This window comes from Pinus tabuliformis, chromosome Q (assembly GCF_031772625.1).
Source record: "Pinus tabuliformis cultivar Carrire ecotype Pingquan chromosome Q, CPIR1, whole genome shotgun sequence".
In the NCBI taxonomy this organism is placed as follows: domain Eukaryota; kingdom Viridiplantae; phylum Streptophyta; class Pinopsida; order Pinales; family Pinaceae; genus Pinus; species Pinus tabuliformis.
In genome coordinates this window covers 1,060,352,101-1,060,369,860 of record NC_142296.1, presented here as the reverse complement: position 1 = coordinate 1,060,369,860, position 17,760 = coordinate 1,060,352,101, and the positions used below count along the sequence as shown (strand labels likewise).

Sequence of the window (17,760 nt, the reverse complement as noted above, 5' to 3'; positions counted from 1 at the left end):
GTAGATGGCCTAATCTTCTATGCCATAACTCACTAATGTCTCAGCTCTGCACCTTCTCTGCGTTCTTGCTCAAGGTAGCACAATCTTCTACATCCAATTTGTAGAGGTTCTTTACCCGAACCTCGATCTTCTTCACTTGTCCCATGGCTATGTGATGAAGGAACACCTTTCCTTTGCTAAAAATCACATCGTAGCCATGATCTTCCAACATAGCAACTAAAACTAAGTTCTTCTTCAAACCAGGAACATACATGACATCCTTTAATGTGAGAGGAGAACCAAACTCCCTCTGAAAAAAACAATATCGATGTCGATCGCACTATACCTTCCATCGTTTCCCATCTTAATGTGCATTTGGAGGTCCTTCTCCTCCAGGTCGCTGAAGAACTCTTTGTTGCCGGTCATATGGAATGAGGCTCCACTATCCATGTACCACACACTACCAATCATTGATGACACCATGCATGCGATGAGGGTAAAATCCAACTCGAATTGTGAAGCAAGTGCTTCACATGGTGCTCCTTCTGATGGCTTCTTGCCAACCTTCTTGTGCGAACACTTCGTGGCATAGTGTCCCAGCTCATGACAATGAAAACATTTAATCTTCGACAAGTACTTCTTCTTGCCTGCCTGACTACAATCTGATTTGGAATGGGATAGATTCCCTTTCCATTTCTTTGCCTTTCCGACCAAGGAACAGTTCTCCTCATTATCATGATTGGATGAGGATCCATCTCTGGTGTTCCGTCGAATCTCTTCTTGCACCAAGTTGGACCACAACCGTTCCTACTCTGGTAGCTTCTCCCTCCTATTTACCGAATCCTGGTAGCTATGTCAGCGCTTGGGAAGGCCTAGAAGTGCTAGGCTCACCAAATCATCTTCCACAACTGTAACAACAACACTTCCAAGCTCATGTTGACATTGGTTGAACTTGGTCAAGTACTTTGGTATTGTGTTGCCCTTTTCCATCTTGTTTTTCTTGAGCTTCTCCTTCAGTGCTAACTTCCTATGGTCATTGTTGTTATGAAACAAATCTGTTAAGGCCTTCCATATTGCAAATGGAGTTTCCTTTCCGTGGAGGTTTGAGACAATATGATCTCGAACACCTTCCAGTAGAATCCTTCTGGCCTTTGCTACACACTTCTTCCACTTTGCTAGATCTCGTGCATCAGCTGGAGCTGGTTTCAGGATGTCCTTGTCAATGAACTCCTTCAATTTGTTATCCTCCAAGACTGATTCCATCTAGTCTCTCCGGGAAACGTAATTCGAGCTACCCTCAAGGGCATACTCTAGCCTTAGACCATAGAACGCCATCCTAATATTGCTACTAGCTCTAGAGAAGATATTTGCAAAAGTTGTTCCTCCTGCAAGTACAAAATCGTATTCTTCTCTTCTATAGTGATTTCAACTCTAGTACCATGTAGAAAATCCACGTCGATTCAAACTGCTAATTATAATATGCTAAAACAATATACTTGAATCTACTCTACCAATTGTGGAAACCAATAAACGATCACGAAATCACAAAGCATAAAAGAGAATGAATTTCAATCACACATTACACAATGATTTCCTGGGGAAAGCCACAGCTAAAAACCCGCTATCTGTATATTGCATTAGTAAGAAAATATGAGAAGATTACAATGCTTTTCTCAAACCAGAGAAACCTCTGCACTATCTCTATCTGTCTCACTGCTTCCTAGACAAGCATAGGCCAATACTTAACCAATTTTCAGCTTGCTAGGATCCCTATTTCCTTGCGCTCTTTCCTTAGGTAATTAGCCCCTATTAATTAGGGAAATTCCCATCCACAAATACACAATTCATCTAAGGACTTCCTCTGACTGCATGCACCACCTGTACAATTTGGATGATTATACAACTAATAGTACACTACCCTTGAACTCCAATCTCAACTATCTTTCTTTGATTTGACATGCATGATTTATTTATGGCTGATTTATTAGATATATGATTGATCATTGCATGTGGTACAAGTTCAAGTTCCACACTTTGACCTCTCACTAGTTCCTCCAACAGTTGGAACTAGTTAAATTGACTTAACTCAGATAAACTGAGTTAATTAATTACAACTCAAGATAAACTCAACAAGGGCTCCTATTTTGTAGGATCCACTCTACATGACTTAAGTTAGACCCTCCACTCGAATTAACTGGACCAACTAAGTCAAACTAACTTAGTTAACTTGTACAAGTTGTCATGTGATGTGGAATTACAATTTTATTCTAATTTAATTCAAGGGAAAATTAAATTACAATCTTTCTTTGTGCCATTTTCAACATCTTTTCCACTACATGTTTTTTAAATTCATGTGAATTGTATCAAAGGTCTAAAATTTGTTCACAAATGTGAGTGCTTGATATACCTTGTGATTCGGGTACACTGCAGTTGGCATGAGAGACAAAATTTTACCATAATGTGGCTCACCTTGGAGCTAGGTACATTACATAAAGGTCTCAATACATACCAAAATGTAAATCCAACAAATGTTCAAAGGACACTAACTAGCCAAAGTTGTGATCCAACCATGTAAACTTCACAAATTCAAATGCCATCGTGAAACATTATATCACTTCAACACACAAACAATATACAAGACAATGTGGATCACACTCAATCAAATTAGGTTATCCTCTCCACCCAAACTTAGTCATCAACAAAAGTTGCCTAGGCCCTCCTTCCAACACTATCCACAATGTTTGTACTTATCTAAGGTCATAACACAACTTTACCTTGAGCTACACACACCATCAATGTTAAAGCTTTGATTAGAGAACCACTTTAAACTCCACATGTAGGTCCGACCTATAACTGATGGCCTATGAGATGTATTTCATTAGTCAAACAATTTACTAAACATCTTAACTTTAGGTCCTATCCTCCTAGGGCCTTGGCAATTTTGAACTTGTCCCCACTTAACTAACCAAACACATTGTTTAAGATGACATTAAAACTCAAGTAAATGTTTTTGAAGTTGAATCAAGTGCCTATCCTAGTGCACCTACTAACTCACATTGTAGCTATCATGAATTTGATGGTCACATAACATATCCTTGTCATGCTCCTAAAAACATCTCTACACTATACACCTAACGTGCTTCCCTTACCTTTAACCTTATGCGTGGTGTCACTACCACAAGTGGGACATTCACAACATTAAGGATTTAGAGTCCTTAAAAAGAAAAAAACTTATAGAAACACTAAGCAAACTCACAGACCTCCTAAAATAAGCTTTGAGAAACCCTTACTTTATAGCACCTTAAACATGAACACCACTGGAACACACCAAATTTCAGCATTTCAACCAGATACAATTGGATTTCATGATAGACACTCACAAAGCGTAAAGAACACTCCAATTTCTCCCAAACTAGATATGGTGTAATGTGCCTTCTTATACACCAAATACATTAATATTTATGGTAAGAAGTGTTTGCACAACCACCCTTAACACCTTTAACTTAGCCACGAATCCTTCTATTCCAAATTTAAATATAATCACTAATAACCCACGAAGATAACTTTCATGCCCACCATGACTTGGGTCATAATCTCAACCACCTCCTCCTCAAAGCATCAACCTTTTACCACTTTAGTCTGAAAGCATGGCTGCTATCTCACTCTCGCCCGGGGGCATTATTTATGAAACACTATCGGTTTAAGGGCATTTTTGCCTTAACCCTTACGGCAACCTTTATCGCTAGGGGCAGCTCCCTTGTCCCCCCACCTGGGTAGGGTACACGGCATCGTTTGTTTGTATGATCGCATCAGTAATCTATTTGTTTGTAATTTGCCTAAATAGCCGAGGTAAGATTTTGAATTATGTTTACACGAAAGAAATAGCCGAGGTAAGATTTAGAATTATGTTTACACGAAAGAAGACTTGGCCCTTCTGTTCAATCCTACCCAATAAGTCAGCCATGCAGGTGGGAAAGGAGATTTCATAAGTTCCGGTTATCGATTTCCATTCCTCGTTGCATAGCCAGAGCAGAGGGCCGTCCATACAGAAAGGTAAGCCAAAGAAAATGGCCGATGTACAGTTACCTGTGTCGAGGGGACCAAGATCTGTGACAGCACTGTTTGGAGAAGACTCCAACGATTCGCAGCAGCCATTATGGTTCAAAAAAGACGTCTTTCTGCAATCCGATTTCGAGAGCGAATCATACATTGCAGATCTGAGGCGCTTTATTGCCCTGGATACACTCAGAGCAGAGCTCCGGGGCCATCTCGCCGTGCTTAAGAATGAATTGGTGGAGTTGATCAACAGAGATTATGCGGATTTCGTTAATTTAACTACCAAGCTCGTGGATGTGGAAGGTGCAGTGCTAAGAATGCGAACGCCGTTAACGGAACTCAAGGCCAAAATAAGCTCCGTTAGGGACAGCATCGATTCCTCCCTTCTGGCTCTCCAAAACGGTTTACAGAGGCGGGCCGAGGCTTCTTCTTCCAGAGAAATACTTGAGCTTCTTCTCGACACCTCTCATGTTGTCTCAAAGGTAGACTCAGTAATGTAATTTCTTATGATATTTGTTAGACTTTGCTTGATTTGATTTGAAAACTTGCTTTCATGAAAGCCCTCTATTTATGTTTTAAGTATGGAAATACGATTCTTATTTGAAATTGCAGAATTTCTTTCTCGTCTTCATTTCAAAGTGAAGGAGAAACACTAGGTGTGAGAGCCAAAATTTCATCGTGAGTGAACCAACATTTCTGTTTGATGTGTCGTGGAAAGTCCCCTAGTTTAGAGTAACTGTTATAATGTTGCAAGTGGCTTGGTCCGAATTGCCAACCAAAGCTAGTGCTTTAACTCTATTGTAGGATTTTGAATCTTTATAATGTAATTGCAAGATTGTGTGCCGAAACTTAAGTTGCACGAAACACTGAAACGTATAGAAGTTTCCGAAACAGGTACGACCCAAAATGTGGCCCCTGGAAAATGGACACATAAATGACGAGTGTATATATATATTAAACACATTATCTTACAAGAAAATAAAAGAATGAGACACATAAATGACATTTTAGAAGGAAAACCAAGTCCATATTAACTCTCATAGATGAGTACTTAATGCAAAAATCCAAAATTAGCTTTATAGATGAGGCTTTACATTGAAGACTCCAAAATCAGCCTTTATACATGAGACTATATGTGCTAAAACTGAAATAAAGCATGAGCTAGAGTCAATTATTGGCTACATTAACATATCATTAATCCTCAACCCCAATAACAAAAATAGAATAGGATGCTTGTTCAGTAGAAGAGACAACTCTACTAGTACTTCCACTTGCATCACCACTAGCACTAATATTAAGAGCAAAAAGAGAGAGCTTTAAGTTTGGACATTATGCTTCCACATTCCAATCTTTACTGGGTCCACTTGTATATTCTTTACCCCTACGAGACATAAGGCGTAGGTTTGAATGAACATATACAAGATCTTTAGCCTTTTGCGATCCCAACTTGTTGCGCTTCACAGAGTGAATGAAACTATAAGTGCTTCAATTATGTTCTACTGATGAAGAGCTTGCCACTTGTGATAGAATAGAGTGGCAAGACTCTACAAATAAACACCATTTTCTCCATGATAAAACCACCACTTAACTAGGTTCATGGTCCTCCTCTCATCCAAAGTTGATATGTCTGCAAAATCCTCTAATCCAGTAGCAAAACAGACAAATTACTCCCTTACATCAGTTTGAAAAGAAGTTGGAAACAACCTTTGAAAGACTTTCTTCACTCCATTGGCCACCTCCTTGTGGGGCCTTCCTCTTCCCGTTGGCTTCAACAATGAATTCTTCATCATAAAATTTTGGATTCAGAGCATGCGCCAAAGTGTGCAATGGAGTGTTGAAGCCATTCCACTTCGCAACAATTATGGACCTCACTCACTCAGCAAAATCAAAATCCGCAAAAGGAAGAGTGGGATTCTCTTGTGTAATAATTTTCACGGTTTTCTCAACTGTGGTATCCATGCCATCATAAACCTATCCTAGGAAAGGTTTCTTTGTGTCTACATCTCGGAGAAGATCAAATGTAGGCAATGTGAACTTTGTAATGTCCCCTATGGATTAATTGCTTACAGAAGGACAAAGTATCTTATCCAACCTCGTAAGCTATAGTCTTGATAGAGTCTTGCCACACACAAAAAGGAAGTTTCGGTCTCTGTGGTAGAGGTGATCGTGCAACTAAGGTCTTTTGAGTTTGCGACTGTCCACAGGAAGGGAATTCGACCCTTAAGGCAGTAAGATTAGGCTCTGTTTAGTTGACAATAAATCAATACAGAGTTGAAATATGTAACTAGGTTCGGTCTTCATAATGGCATATGTAATCGTGATTTTATACATTTAATGAAAAGATAAATAAATTTATTATTTGTATTCTTGAGGCATGGGTTTCATGCTCAAGGGAAATTTATTTTTAGGTCAAGAACCCATTGAGTGCTTCTAGGTTTGTCATAAAGTCAATTAAGTCATTATCATGTATTGAAGACCCATTTGGGCATGTTACATATTGTAAAGAAAAAATTATTGAGTCAAAAGACCCTCCAAGACCTCATCATGGCACAAAGATCAAGTCGGCCTACATGAAGGGACAAGTCGGCCTCAAGATAACAATTCGTACCCCTCACAAGCCTATAAATAAGAAGGAATTCAACCTCATTTGTACACTCACTAAAGAAAGTTCGATCTCCTCGAGATAGAAGGTGGAAAAGGACGAAGAAGAAGAAAAAGATCAAGATCGAAGTTTTTGGGCCTCTCTCTCTCTCTCTTTCGTTAGGGTTTCTACAATTTCTGGGCTAGACGAAATTCTGAAGCTACATCGAAGCTGTGATGTTGCCTCTAGATTGAAGCTGTGAAGCTGCTAGGTCGAAGTTGTTGAAGTTGCATCAAGGTCGAAGTTGTGAGGTTGCTAGGTCGATGTTGCTGAAGCTGCTAGGTCGAAGTTGCTGAAGCTGCTAGGTCGAAGTTGTAGAAATTGTCGTTGGGGTCGAAGTTGCTGGAAGGTCGAAGTTTGTTCTAGAAGCTGTGGAAGGAAAGTTCATCATGAAGGAAGGATGATGTGGTCTTGGACGGTCTTGGTCAAGGGTCATAGGTCTTGGAATTCTTCAATTGAAGTTCTATAAGAAGAGAAGGATTTTGGTGGGTTTTCCTCTTAGTTGGAGAGGTTTTGGCCCTGACTGATTGCCTATATCTTGTGTCCTATTGTCTCATTGTTCTTTATGATTTGGTAACTGTTTGATGATAAATAACACTAATAATAATAAAGGAAAGAAGAAGTTAATCTAGTAAAGTAAAAATACGTCACAAGCAGTTATCAAAGTAAGAAAAATCACCTACCCTTGTTGCCCCCTAGATTTCTCAACATGGTATCAGAGCTAAGGTGACTACATCATGGAAGGGCAACACAAAGAAGGATACTCTAGGGCTAAAGTATAAAGAGATAATCTTGGAAACATCAAGAGCATCAATCATCAAGAAGGACTAACCCTCTCATCATATTGAAAGGGAATAATTAAGAGCATTAAAGAAGACCTCAAAACCCTAGCTCATCCAAAGAAGGGTTCCACACTTGAAGCGTTCTTGGGAAACTCACACATTCTACAATCATTATCACGAGGAAGGAAGATCGAAGCACTTTTGGGTTTGTTTTTATCGGCCATATTCTCCACATGTGTGAAATATTAAGACATCTAGCAAGTATCGAATTGCAGCCACCATCAAGGATCAAGTTTTGTGCCAAGAAAGGTCTCCTTTGCAAGTTGAAATAACAAGAAAAAGAAGTCAAGTCAAGCAAGTAGAAAGGAGGCAAATTTGTCCATCTTCTAGCCACACGTGTGAACTAGGGTTATTGCAGAAAAGGCCGAAATTGCAGAATTGCTACAACAAGCCGAAATTTTGAAGAAGGGCTGAAATTTGAGGTTGTGAAACAAGTTTAACTAGTGTTGCCTTGAAGGAAGAAAAACAGGAAAAAGCGTTGTCATCATCATCAAGGAATCAATGTGATCTCCCTTTGAGCCAAGGATCACTTTTGAAGAAAGACATCTTCACCAAGAAGACATCTTCTATTATCTACATCATCATCAAAATCAAGAAGGCATCAAGTTGAAGATTTTATCATTTAGGAGTATTTTCACTTGACAAGTAAGTATCTTTATATCTATATTTGAATATGTCAAAATGACTTCATATTGCAAGGAGAGCAACAAATTGGTTGGGTCATCAAAACTTTCTTGCATGGAAGAAGAAGATAGATTTGATCCTCATAGAAAATGAAGTTGTTGGTCATGTTAGGGTTTAATTGTCAAACCGCCAAAAGAAGAAGCTCAATCTCTACAAGATGAAGATATCAAAAGAAGGAATAACCTCATACTTTATGAGGGTGTCAGAAATAAGAGACCAACTCCAAGAGTTGGGAGAAATAATGTCTGACAAGGAAATGACTACCATAGTGCTCAATGTACTACTAGAGGAATGGGGCAACTTCACATCAAGCAACTATGGGAAGAAGGAAGCTACTCCATTCAATGAACTACGGTCATTATGCAAATTGGAAGAAACCGGGCTAAAGGTAAAAATCGACGTAGGATCAAGCGAGAAAGCTCAAGCATTTTTGCCATGGCTAGAAGAAAAGGGAAGTTTGGGAAGCTTGGTCCTCAGAAAAAGAAGAAGAACATGTTGAAGGTTCAATGCTATGGATGTCATGAATATGGGCACTACAAGAGAGATTGTCCAAAGCTCAAGAAGGACAACAACAAAAGAGGAAAGGAAGAAGCCCATATCACTGAAGAAGTGGAAGAAGCTAAAAAAGAAGAAATTCAAGAAGGAGAAAGTAAAAGATCTCTACTATGATTAAGATAGTCTTCCTCACCTAGTTCTTTTCAAGTTTTCTGTTGTAAAGTATAACTATCATGGTAGGAATCATTAGAAGCATGATAGGATGCATCATGTTAGGAGATGGCATCATAGAAGCATACGATTGAAAGCAAGAGCTTGTGACATCATCATAAAGAAGTACGAAAGATAGCTAAAATAGAAGTCTATGGCTGTTACCTATAGAAGGATGTAGCTCTTGGTAACCTCATTAGAAGCATAAGTAGTACTTATGGTAAAAGAAAGTCATCTAGTATAGAGCTCATCATACATCATTCAAAAAGGAGCATTTGCAGGATGAGGATGATCAAGATCCTCCGTTGGAATCTTCATTGGAAGGTTCACCTACTGGAAGAAGCAAGTGTCTCGCTGAGAATTCCACCTTTTATGGGATTCATTGAATGATGGTATGATGTCAAAAGAAGTGAAGTAGGTCAAGGTGATTGAAGTTCTTTCAATCAAGGAAGCTGCTGAAGGAAGTCTAGACTCTAGATGACCAAAAGGAAGAGATGAGGTATGTATGCTTGTATTTGATAAAATTGAGTCATGTCATATAGTTGTAGACAACATGGATAAATGCTCCACCTCATGAGCATGATCAAGAGAAAGGAATCTCCTCCTTTGGAAGGATGCATAAAGGCACGGTTCGTATATTGACTCGATGAAATCAACATAATAAGTCTTCACATGGAATATGAGGTGGTTGATAAAAATGAAGGAACTATGAATGGAAATTTCTGAGAAGCAATATGTGAAGAAAGTAAGGAGAGATCGTGAAAGATGCAACTACTGTCACATAGAAAAGGAAATCAACATTTGATAACAAGAAGAATTGACCGTGACATCTCCATGGAAAAGTTATGAAGATTCCGAAGAAGTCTGGAAAGGAAGATGACCCTTGACATTTGATATCTTGCTGTTTGGAGACTTCCGTGGTTGAGATTTGAAGAGTGAAATCTCAGAATTGAATCCATAGGTGCCATTTTTAAAGTCTACGTTTCGAGTCACCAAATTTACTCATCATCAGGACATGCATGTGTCAACATGAATGGATGGTCTTAGAGATGTGTCAATATGAATGCAGGATGTTTATACGACAAGCATATGTCATGATGTAAGACCATCACAAAGGTAGTTTGATGTTCATTTTTGATTTTTGAACAATATTTGGATGGGCTAATGCAGGGCTACCAAAGGAAGAGTTGTAGATGTCATCTACAACTGATACTCATGTGGTGGGATGATAAGATCTTGAAGAAAACATGATGTGGAGAAGGTAGCTGTATGAAGGAAAGTCAGATATGGATTAGTGAATCACTTTCCGATGAAAGAAAGGATGACATGAATGACATGATTCATGAATGAAAGTGATGGATGGCCGATGCCCTACGAAGAAGTCCCAAAAGATGTAGGCTCCATAACAAAGAAGAAATTCATGACATCAAAAGAGGGAGTCCTACAAGCAATTGGTTGTTCCGTGATCTAGGGCAATTAGTATTAGTAGGATTCTTCTAGGCTTGATAACAATTTGTGAAGTGTTTTTACAATTTATCTTAGCTTGATCTTCTTCTTATTATTAGTGTGTGTGTTGACTTCATCAAACTGCTACCAAAAACAAAGAGACAAGAACACAAGATGTTTGGCTTTCTGCTAGGGCCAAAACCTCTCCCTCTTGGAGAGGAAAACCTGCACGTAATTCTTCTTATAGAGATTCCAATTGACGAACACCAAGACCTTGACACTTGACCTTCTATGCCACTCCAAGACCAAGACACCATTCTTCTTCCTTGTCACTGCTGAGATCATCATTATTGCTGCACTATCGAGATCTTCATTGTTGCAACATCATTGCTGCACTTTCACCGAGGTCTTCACCATACCACTGAGATCTCCATGAGGTCTGCTCCTAGACTCACTGAGATCATGACTATCTTACCATAGCTCTGCCTTCACTGAAATCATAACTGCACTCTACCTTGTCTTCGTCATGACTTTGATAACATATCTTCACCAATGCACCAAGATCTGTATCATGACCTTATCTCCACTAGGATTATAACTGAGATCTTTATCTTCATTAGGATCATTATTGATATCATGATTATAGTGTTGACTGTGTCTATGATATAGATACTTCACCGAGATCCTTACTATGACCCTGTGACTAGGCTGAGACAGCAGAGAGATATGCGAGGACTTCACTGTATCTATCACCGAGACTGCACCTTATTGTCCTGCACCCATCCGAGAATCTATCCTATACCCATCCGAGATTCTATCTGCACCCATCCGAGATCTCAGAGCCTTGTCCGAGATTTTTCTTGCTCTTTTGCACAGACCCTAATGGGGTATATATAGTGGTTATGCTTCCATAAATAAGCCGACATGATTGTGAACCATTGTGTCATTAATTGAGCCGACATGACTGTCCTTTTAATTCATTTGTAGGATGACATGATTGAGATTTACATCGTTTTGCTGGCAGTCTTCTTCTTTGAAGGATGGTGCTTGTCTTGGAGGGCTACTTGACACTAGGTTGACTCATGTACATTACATAAATGCTCAAGAGGAGCTCTTTAACATAATTTTGACTCTTTGACTTTCCTAGACCTATAGAATGAGCAAGAAACTCATTCATATAAAATAATATTTCTTTTTCTTGACAAATACAAAGATCAAAATTATATTGACAAATACCGAACCTAGTTACACTTTTCTTCAACACCTTCTAGATGAATATGGCCTGAAAGCCTACATTGATAATGTAGTGGTAGTTCCTCAGGATGTAACCAACTCAAGGAATATAGGAAGGAGATGGCTGGCGAAGCGGTTGATCCTGGATGGAGTCTGGGACCATATAGTCTCACATAGCCAAGGGAACGTCCAAAGAAATGTGAGATGCTCTCTCCACGCTATACCAGGGTACTTCCGAGCAACGAAAGATGTTCCTGGAGGAGACGCTGAGATGCATCAGGATGTAGAAGGGGGAAGGCATAAATCCCTTCCTCACCAGGATTCAGGAAGTTCAAGATCAACTCTCAGCTGTTGGGGCAATGCCTCAACCTTCAGGGCTAGTACGATTGGCACTCAAAAGTGCCTCAGAGGATTGGTAGTTCTCTAAAGTATATCGGGCAAAGACACACTACCAGGATGGGACAAAATGTGGGTTTGATCTGCAACAGGAGGAGTTGAGATGAGCTCTGTTGAAGAGCTCCATCAGTGGCATCGAATAAAAGGTGGTGAAGGAGGAGGAGAATGTGGCCCTAGCATCCAAGGGTCCCAATTAGGGGCAGGGGGAACAAAGAAGGAAGAAGGACCTGTCAAAGGTCAAGTGCTTTAGATGTGGTGAGCTTAATCACTATAGCACACAATGTCTTCTCAAGAAGAAGGACAAGTTAGAGAAGTAGGACTAGCAGGCAGTGTCAGTTGAGATCGACAAGTTGTCCTCCAGGTTGGAGGAAGACTTCGTAATGTTGGCAGCCATACCTCCAGGAGTGAGGTGGGGTGACTTGGAGTTGTAGCCCCAGAGAGCTACAAAGATTGGGTAGGGTCCTTGAGGAGTCCACCTCATGGATCATTACCTGGCTACGGGGGCCCACAGTATTCAGTAGTAGGATGGATTAGTGGCAGTTGATGCAGTCAAAATCAGAGTGACAGTTGCAGACTAGTAACAATCAGATACTGAGGAGCGCAGTGCAGTGTTGACAGCAGAGCAGGTGGCTTAGTGCAGAGTTGGCAGTAGCGCAGATTCTTCAGTGACAGTGTAGATGCTAGTAGCAGTCAGAGACTCGGGAGACAAATGCATCATACTGAACACAGTTGATTCAATATTTTGGATGCTTTTCAGTTGTAGTAGTTGCAGTTGCAGCAACAACAAATGAGAGGGAGTTGTAGGGCAGATGCAGTGTTGGCAGCAGTATGGTAGTGTCAGCAGTAGCATCAGGGTTGCGTAGTAGTTGGTGGGCAGCAACAATCAAACATCAACGACGTGACCGGAGATGATACAGAGACAGTGTTGTGGCAGGGTGTGCAACATTAGAACACATTCCTCTTTAAGAGGGAGTGTTAGTTTTTGTAGCATCATATGTGTTCTAGCCACGAAATTTGGTGGAGAGACTAGAATACATGAGTTCTCCAATACCCATAAATCGTTTATGGAAATTCCACTTAGAAGTGTCTCAATTAGATTATTAACTTTTTTTAACATATTTCCTAAGTCTAAACGTAGGGAATATGATTAATTAGTCAGTATTAATTGAGATAAGGTGAGAATCATCTAGAAACTCACACAGATCGACTTCAAGATGATCCTAGCCATTGATTAAGATTTAATCTTGGCCATTGGAGTCTCGACAGAGGATTATAAGTAGAAGTCGATGGGCACTTGGTGAAAACACTTTTGCAGTTTAATTTTCTTGGCAGATTGATTTCTAGAGGGCAACAACAGTTGTTGGAGAGCCAGAGATCGAAGCAGGGTCAGTGAGGGGCAGAGATAGCGATCCAGAGGAAGTTTTCCAGATTCAGAGAGATAACAACAAGTGACAGAAGTGATCCACACTGAAGCAGCGCAGGACTGCGCAATAGCTGAAGCAGAGCAGTTCGATTTAGCTGAGGAGGAGTTCAATTCAGTTTCCAGAGGCCAGGAAAGTCTTCTAGAGTGCCAAAGAATCACTTCTAGCAGCAGAGGCAGGCTAGACGGCTTGCTTAGAGGCAGATTCAAGCCACACGTGTGAGAGGCAACGTAGAAGGGCTTACGTTGGGGTTTGGATGACTGTTTTCTATAGAAGCTAGTGCTAGGATTGCTTGTGGGGTGAGAGAATTTTTTCTCTCTAATTATTTCTGTTAGATACTTCTGTTTGGATTGCTAGTTGTGCATCCATAGATTGTACTCAGATTTTACTACTGCATAATAAAATAAAACCCTCATCTACTGGACCGGTTTTCCCACATTGGGTTTTTATGGGGACTTTTGTCCGAAAACAATGGTGTAAATTTTGTGCGTGTGCTAGTATATTCTCAGTTCCAGTGCTATTTATTTTTTGCAGTTTTTATTTGTGAAGGTTGCAGTGTGTTTATTTCGATGTTTTCGTAGCAATAAACTGAATAATTAATTTATCAATTAGAAGAAATAATACCAGTTGTTGCAATAGGATTCCAGTTGTGGAATTTTAACAAGCCTTACCCTCAAGACAGGGATTGCACAAATATCGAGCAGAACAAGCTAAAAACTGATAACAAAAGCCATAAGGAAAAACAGATTGCAACAACAAATTTCCCTGAAGTTCATGATAGCCTTACAAAGGTAGGGAACGCAAGACAGGTTACCTGCCAGAAGTGGCGTAAAAAGCATGGAAAGAGTTTGGTAGCAAAGGTTGCTAAATCATAGGACCGTGAAGTTGACCCTCCTAATCTTCCATGGGGACCTCATGCAATTGAGCTAAGTACCAAATTTTATTATGAAAGTTTTGCTGCATTTAATATCTGCAATGTTGCTATAGTCCTTTGTGCTACAAAATATCTCAAGGTTACAAAAGGGAAGGGCTGGAAGTGTTTCAAAGTTGGAAGGATGTCATGCCTTTATTGTAGGTTGCCAAGTCTTTCTTACTATGGCCAAGTGATTGTTGAATTGCAAGGAGACATATTGTCATTGATCCTTCCTAGGGTGAAGGATCCTTCACTTGCGCAATGATATAATTATTTAATAACCAACCTTGCATAGAAGGCGGCACTTTAAGAAAGGGTAATGGGCCATCTCCAAATATTTCGGAAACAACAGCAAAGCATAGACAACCAGTGGAAACTAGTGTGAGCTTGTTGCCACTAAAACAAGGATCATCTCCATACAAGTTATTACTCAAGCCACTGAAGGTCGCTGCTATGCCAGGAAGAACTTCATCTAAAATAGAGATTACTTTAGAAATAGCGCACAACTATAAATTTTTTTCCCTGTGATCTAGTGAGAGGAAGCAACAACTATTGCATGATGATGTCATCCACTAACATTACGATTATTTTGCTACAAGGAGAAAAAGTGAATGCTGGTATGTTCGAAATAACAACTGTGAGGAGGGGAGAAAGTTTTTTTATTCTTGGGGGTTGGAGGGGAAATTATGCAGCACCCAGACATGCCATTGCTTGAGGACAAGAAATGTTGGGAAGGGGGGATTGTAATGCCCCCTATGGATTAATTGCCTATGGAAGGACAAAGTAGCCTATCCAACCTTGTAACTTATCCAACCCTGTAGGCTATAGTCTTGATAGAGGGGGAAAACCCAATTATCTAATGTTTGGGGCAACATTGGGTAAATTTTGGGTCGGCTGGGGCAAAAAGCCCAAATTTGGGGGTTTGCACTTGCAACCCCTCACATGAGAGTCAACCCCACGAGAAAATCTATAAATAAAGGGGAGTTGGAATCATTTTGGATCATCAATTTGGATTGGAATATCTTTGATTTTCTTGAGCATGAGGCTTTGAGGGTTTTAACACCCTTTTTCTTGATTAGCTTCGGTGGAGGTGATCCCACCCTGTCTAATCCTTTTGTCTAGTTTCGGTGGAGCTAATTCCACCCTACCTAGACTCCTATTTCATTGTTTTGGCAGAGTATAATTTGTGGAGCAATCTTGGTCTAGTTTTGTGGCTTTGGAAGATCTGCGGGTGATTGAGGAAGCCCTAATCTTTGGTCAAGCTAAATTCAATCTACGATCCATTAAAGGAAGTTCAAATTTTGTTAGGGAAGAGATGAGGTCTGGTTCCTGAATCAAGGAGGCTCTACTGCTGAAATAAGGTTTTGACCCTCTCTTTACCCACAAGAGGGAGGCTTGGTCCTTGAGACAAGGGGTCTTGCGGCTGAATACATAGTTTGTTTCTGTGATTATCCACAAAACGAAAGTTAGACCCCGAGGCAAGTAAAAGTTCGGATCTTGAGGCAGGTGACCCTGCGACCAAGTATACAACTTTGTTTTGCGGCTACCCACAGAAAGAAGGTTGGAACTTGAGGCAAGTGACACTGTGGTTCTGCTTCTGTGGCCATCGACAGAAAGGAAATTTCTGTCCCTGTCGCAGAGGTGATCGTGCAACTAAAGTCTCTGAGTCTGTGGCTATCCACAGGGAGGGAATTTGGCCCTTAAGGAAGTAATATTAGGCTTTGTTCAGTAGACAATAAATTGGTATAGGAATCTTAGATTGACATAGTTTATTTATAGTTGGATATGGTTTACTAGACTATGACATTGTAAACAATTATTGGTGGAACTATTGGTTGCATACTATTTCTGTTACATTGGGCAGTCAACCCTATTCATTGTGGATTTGAGGAAAAGAATATTGTTGTTGGTAGTCCTTGGATTATTCATGCATGCCTACTGTTATTGTTCAATGATCTTTATATTACATGAAGGGATGTCCACTGTTGTATGAATGAGTGGATTATGTTGTTGTTCTGTTGGAAACCCTAGCATGAATAAGAAACCCTAGGGCAAAAATTACCCTAGAACATTTCAAACGTGAGCAAGAAATCAATCTTGCTCCACCAGTCTTCATCAATCAACACCCTCCTCACCATACTTCCCTTCTGAATTTGCCTGTCTCCACTCAATCCAAGTTGAATCCACCATCATACTCATTAATGTAGTTTTAACTTTTAACCTCAACAAGGTGATGCAACATGATGAAATTTGAGGCATACGTTGTCTCAATAACTTCGAGCAACTCCAATTTGGAGTATTCTCGATATATTGCTTGGGATTGGTGGTGGTTGCTGATGAATTTTATAATCTCCGTAGCCTGCCCTGTGACCTCCTTAATCCATTTATTTTTTGTCTCAGTCTCTTTTAAAATCAGATTCAAATTGCGGACAATGCGAAGAGTCCAAACTATGTGATTGTATTTACTCTCAACAATTATGTCTGTAACTTTGCAAATAGGTGCATTATTTGTGATAACTTGCACCACATTTTTTGGCCCCACTTTTTCAATAACAACAATTAAAATTTCAGCAATGAAATAACTATCCTTTACCTCACCCAAACAACCTTTTGATTTGATGAACATGGCTCCTTTTGGTGTTGATGCAATGACAATAATCAAAGGCCTGCATCTTTTATCAGTCCAACCATCTAAGCTAATGGATAGCCTTGTGCTACCCCATGAGTTACGAATTGGTTTCAAAACATCATCTTTCTTTAGCAAAATTGTTTTGTGTTTTTCATAGTTCGGCCCCTTGTAACCTTCGAATCCTGCCAATATGGGGATCGAACCACATTAAAAGTGATGCCACAAGCAAAGATGGCCCTTGCCACTCTTGAGTCAACTTCTTCTCTCCCTTGATTATCAAGCATTTTCAACAATCTATTGTCTTTATTTGGATTTGATGGTTTGGATAACTCTTCTTCTTTTGCTAGCACCATCCTCTTTCTTGCTTCATGAACAATCCTTGGCTCAATGCGAGCACTCATGTGAGGATTGCTAGTGCCCATTCCGATTTTTCTTCTTTGATCCTTCAACCTTTGAACATTATCACTCTCTCTCTTGAATTTAACCCTCACCTCTGGATTTTTGGTATGTGCACACACTTTATCTCTTCATGCAAAGTGTGAGCCTTTACTCTTGTGTAAGAGCCCTTGAAGGTCTTATCAATTTTGCATAAATTGCACTTCCATTCCCATGTACCACCGAAACCCATTTGCTTCACTTTGGTAACATACCTCCACAGAGGATAGTATTTTTGCTGCTTGGTTGCTTGAGTAGATTTAGGGGCACTGGAAACACAACTTTGAGAAGCCATGAATGTTGCAAAAATAGAAAATGAAACACTCACCAAAACAACTGTTGTTCACACCCTTCTTCTTGCTGCCCATGCTCCAAAACAC

At 40.0% G+C, this 17,760-nt stretch overlaps 1 protein-coding gene across 1 annotated transcript in view; it reads left to right on the top strand.

Moving 5' to 3' along the window:
* Nucleotides 1-3,712: 3,712 nt before the first annotated feature.
* Nucleotides 3,713-17,760, top strand: part of LOC149223160 (conserved oligomeric Golgi complex subunit 2-like) — a 149,551-nt gene continuing 135,503 nt past the window's right edge. Inside the window, exons 1-2 of the mRNA XM_089387805.1 lie at nucleotides 3,713-3,828; nucleotides 3,870-4,517. Of these exons, the coding sequence (XP_089243931.1) occupies nucleotides 4,047-4,517 (471 nt within the window). The 5' untranslated portion in view covers nucleotides 3,713-3,828; nucleotides 3,870-4,046. The remainder of the gene's footprint in view (nucleotides 3,829-3,869; nucleotides 4,518-17,760) is intronic.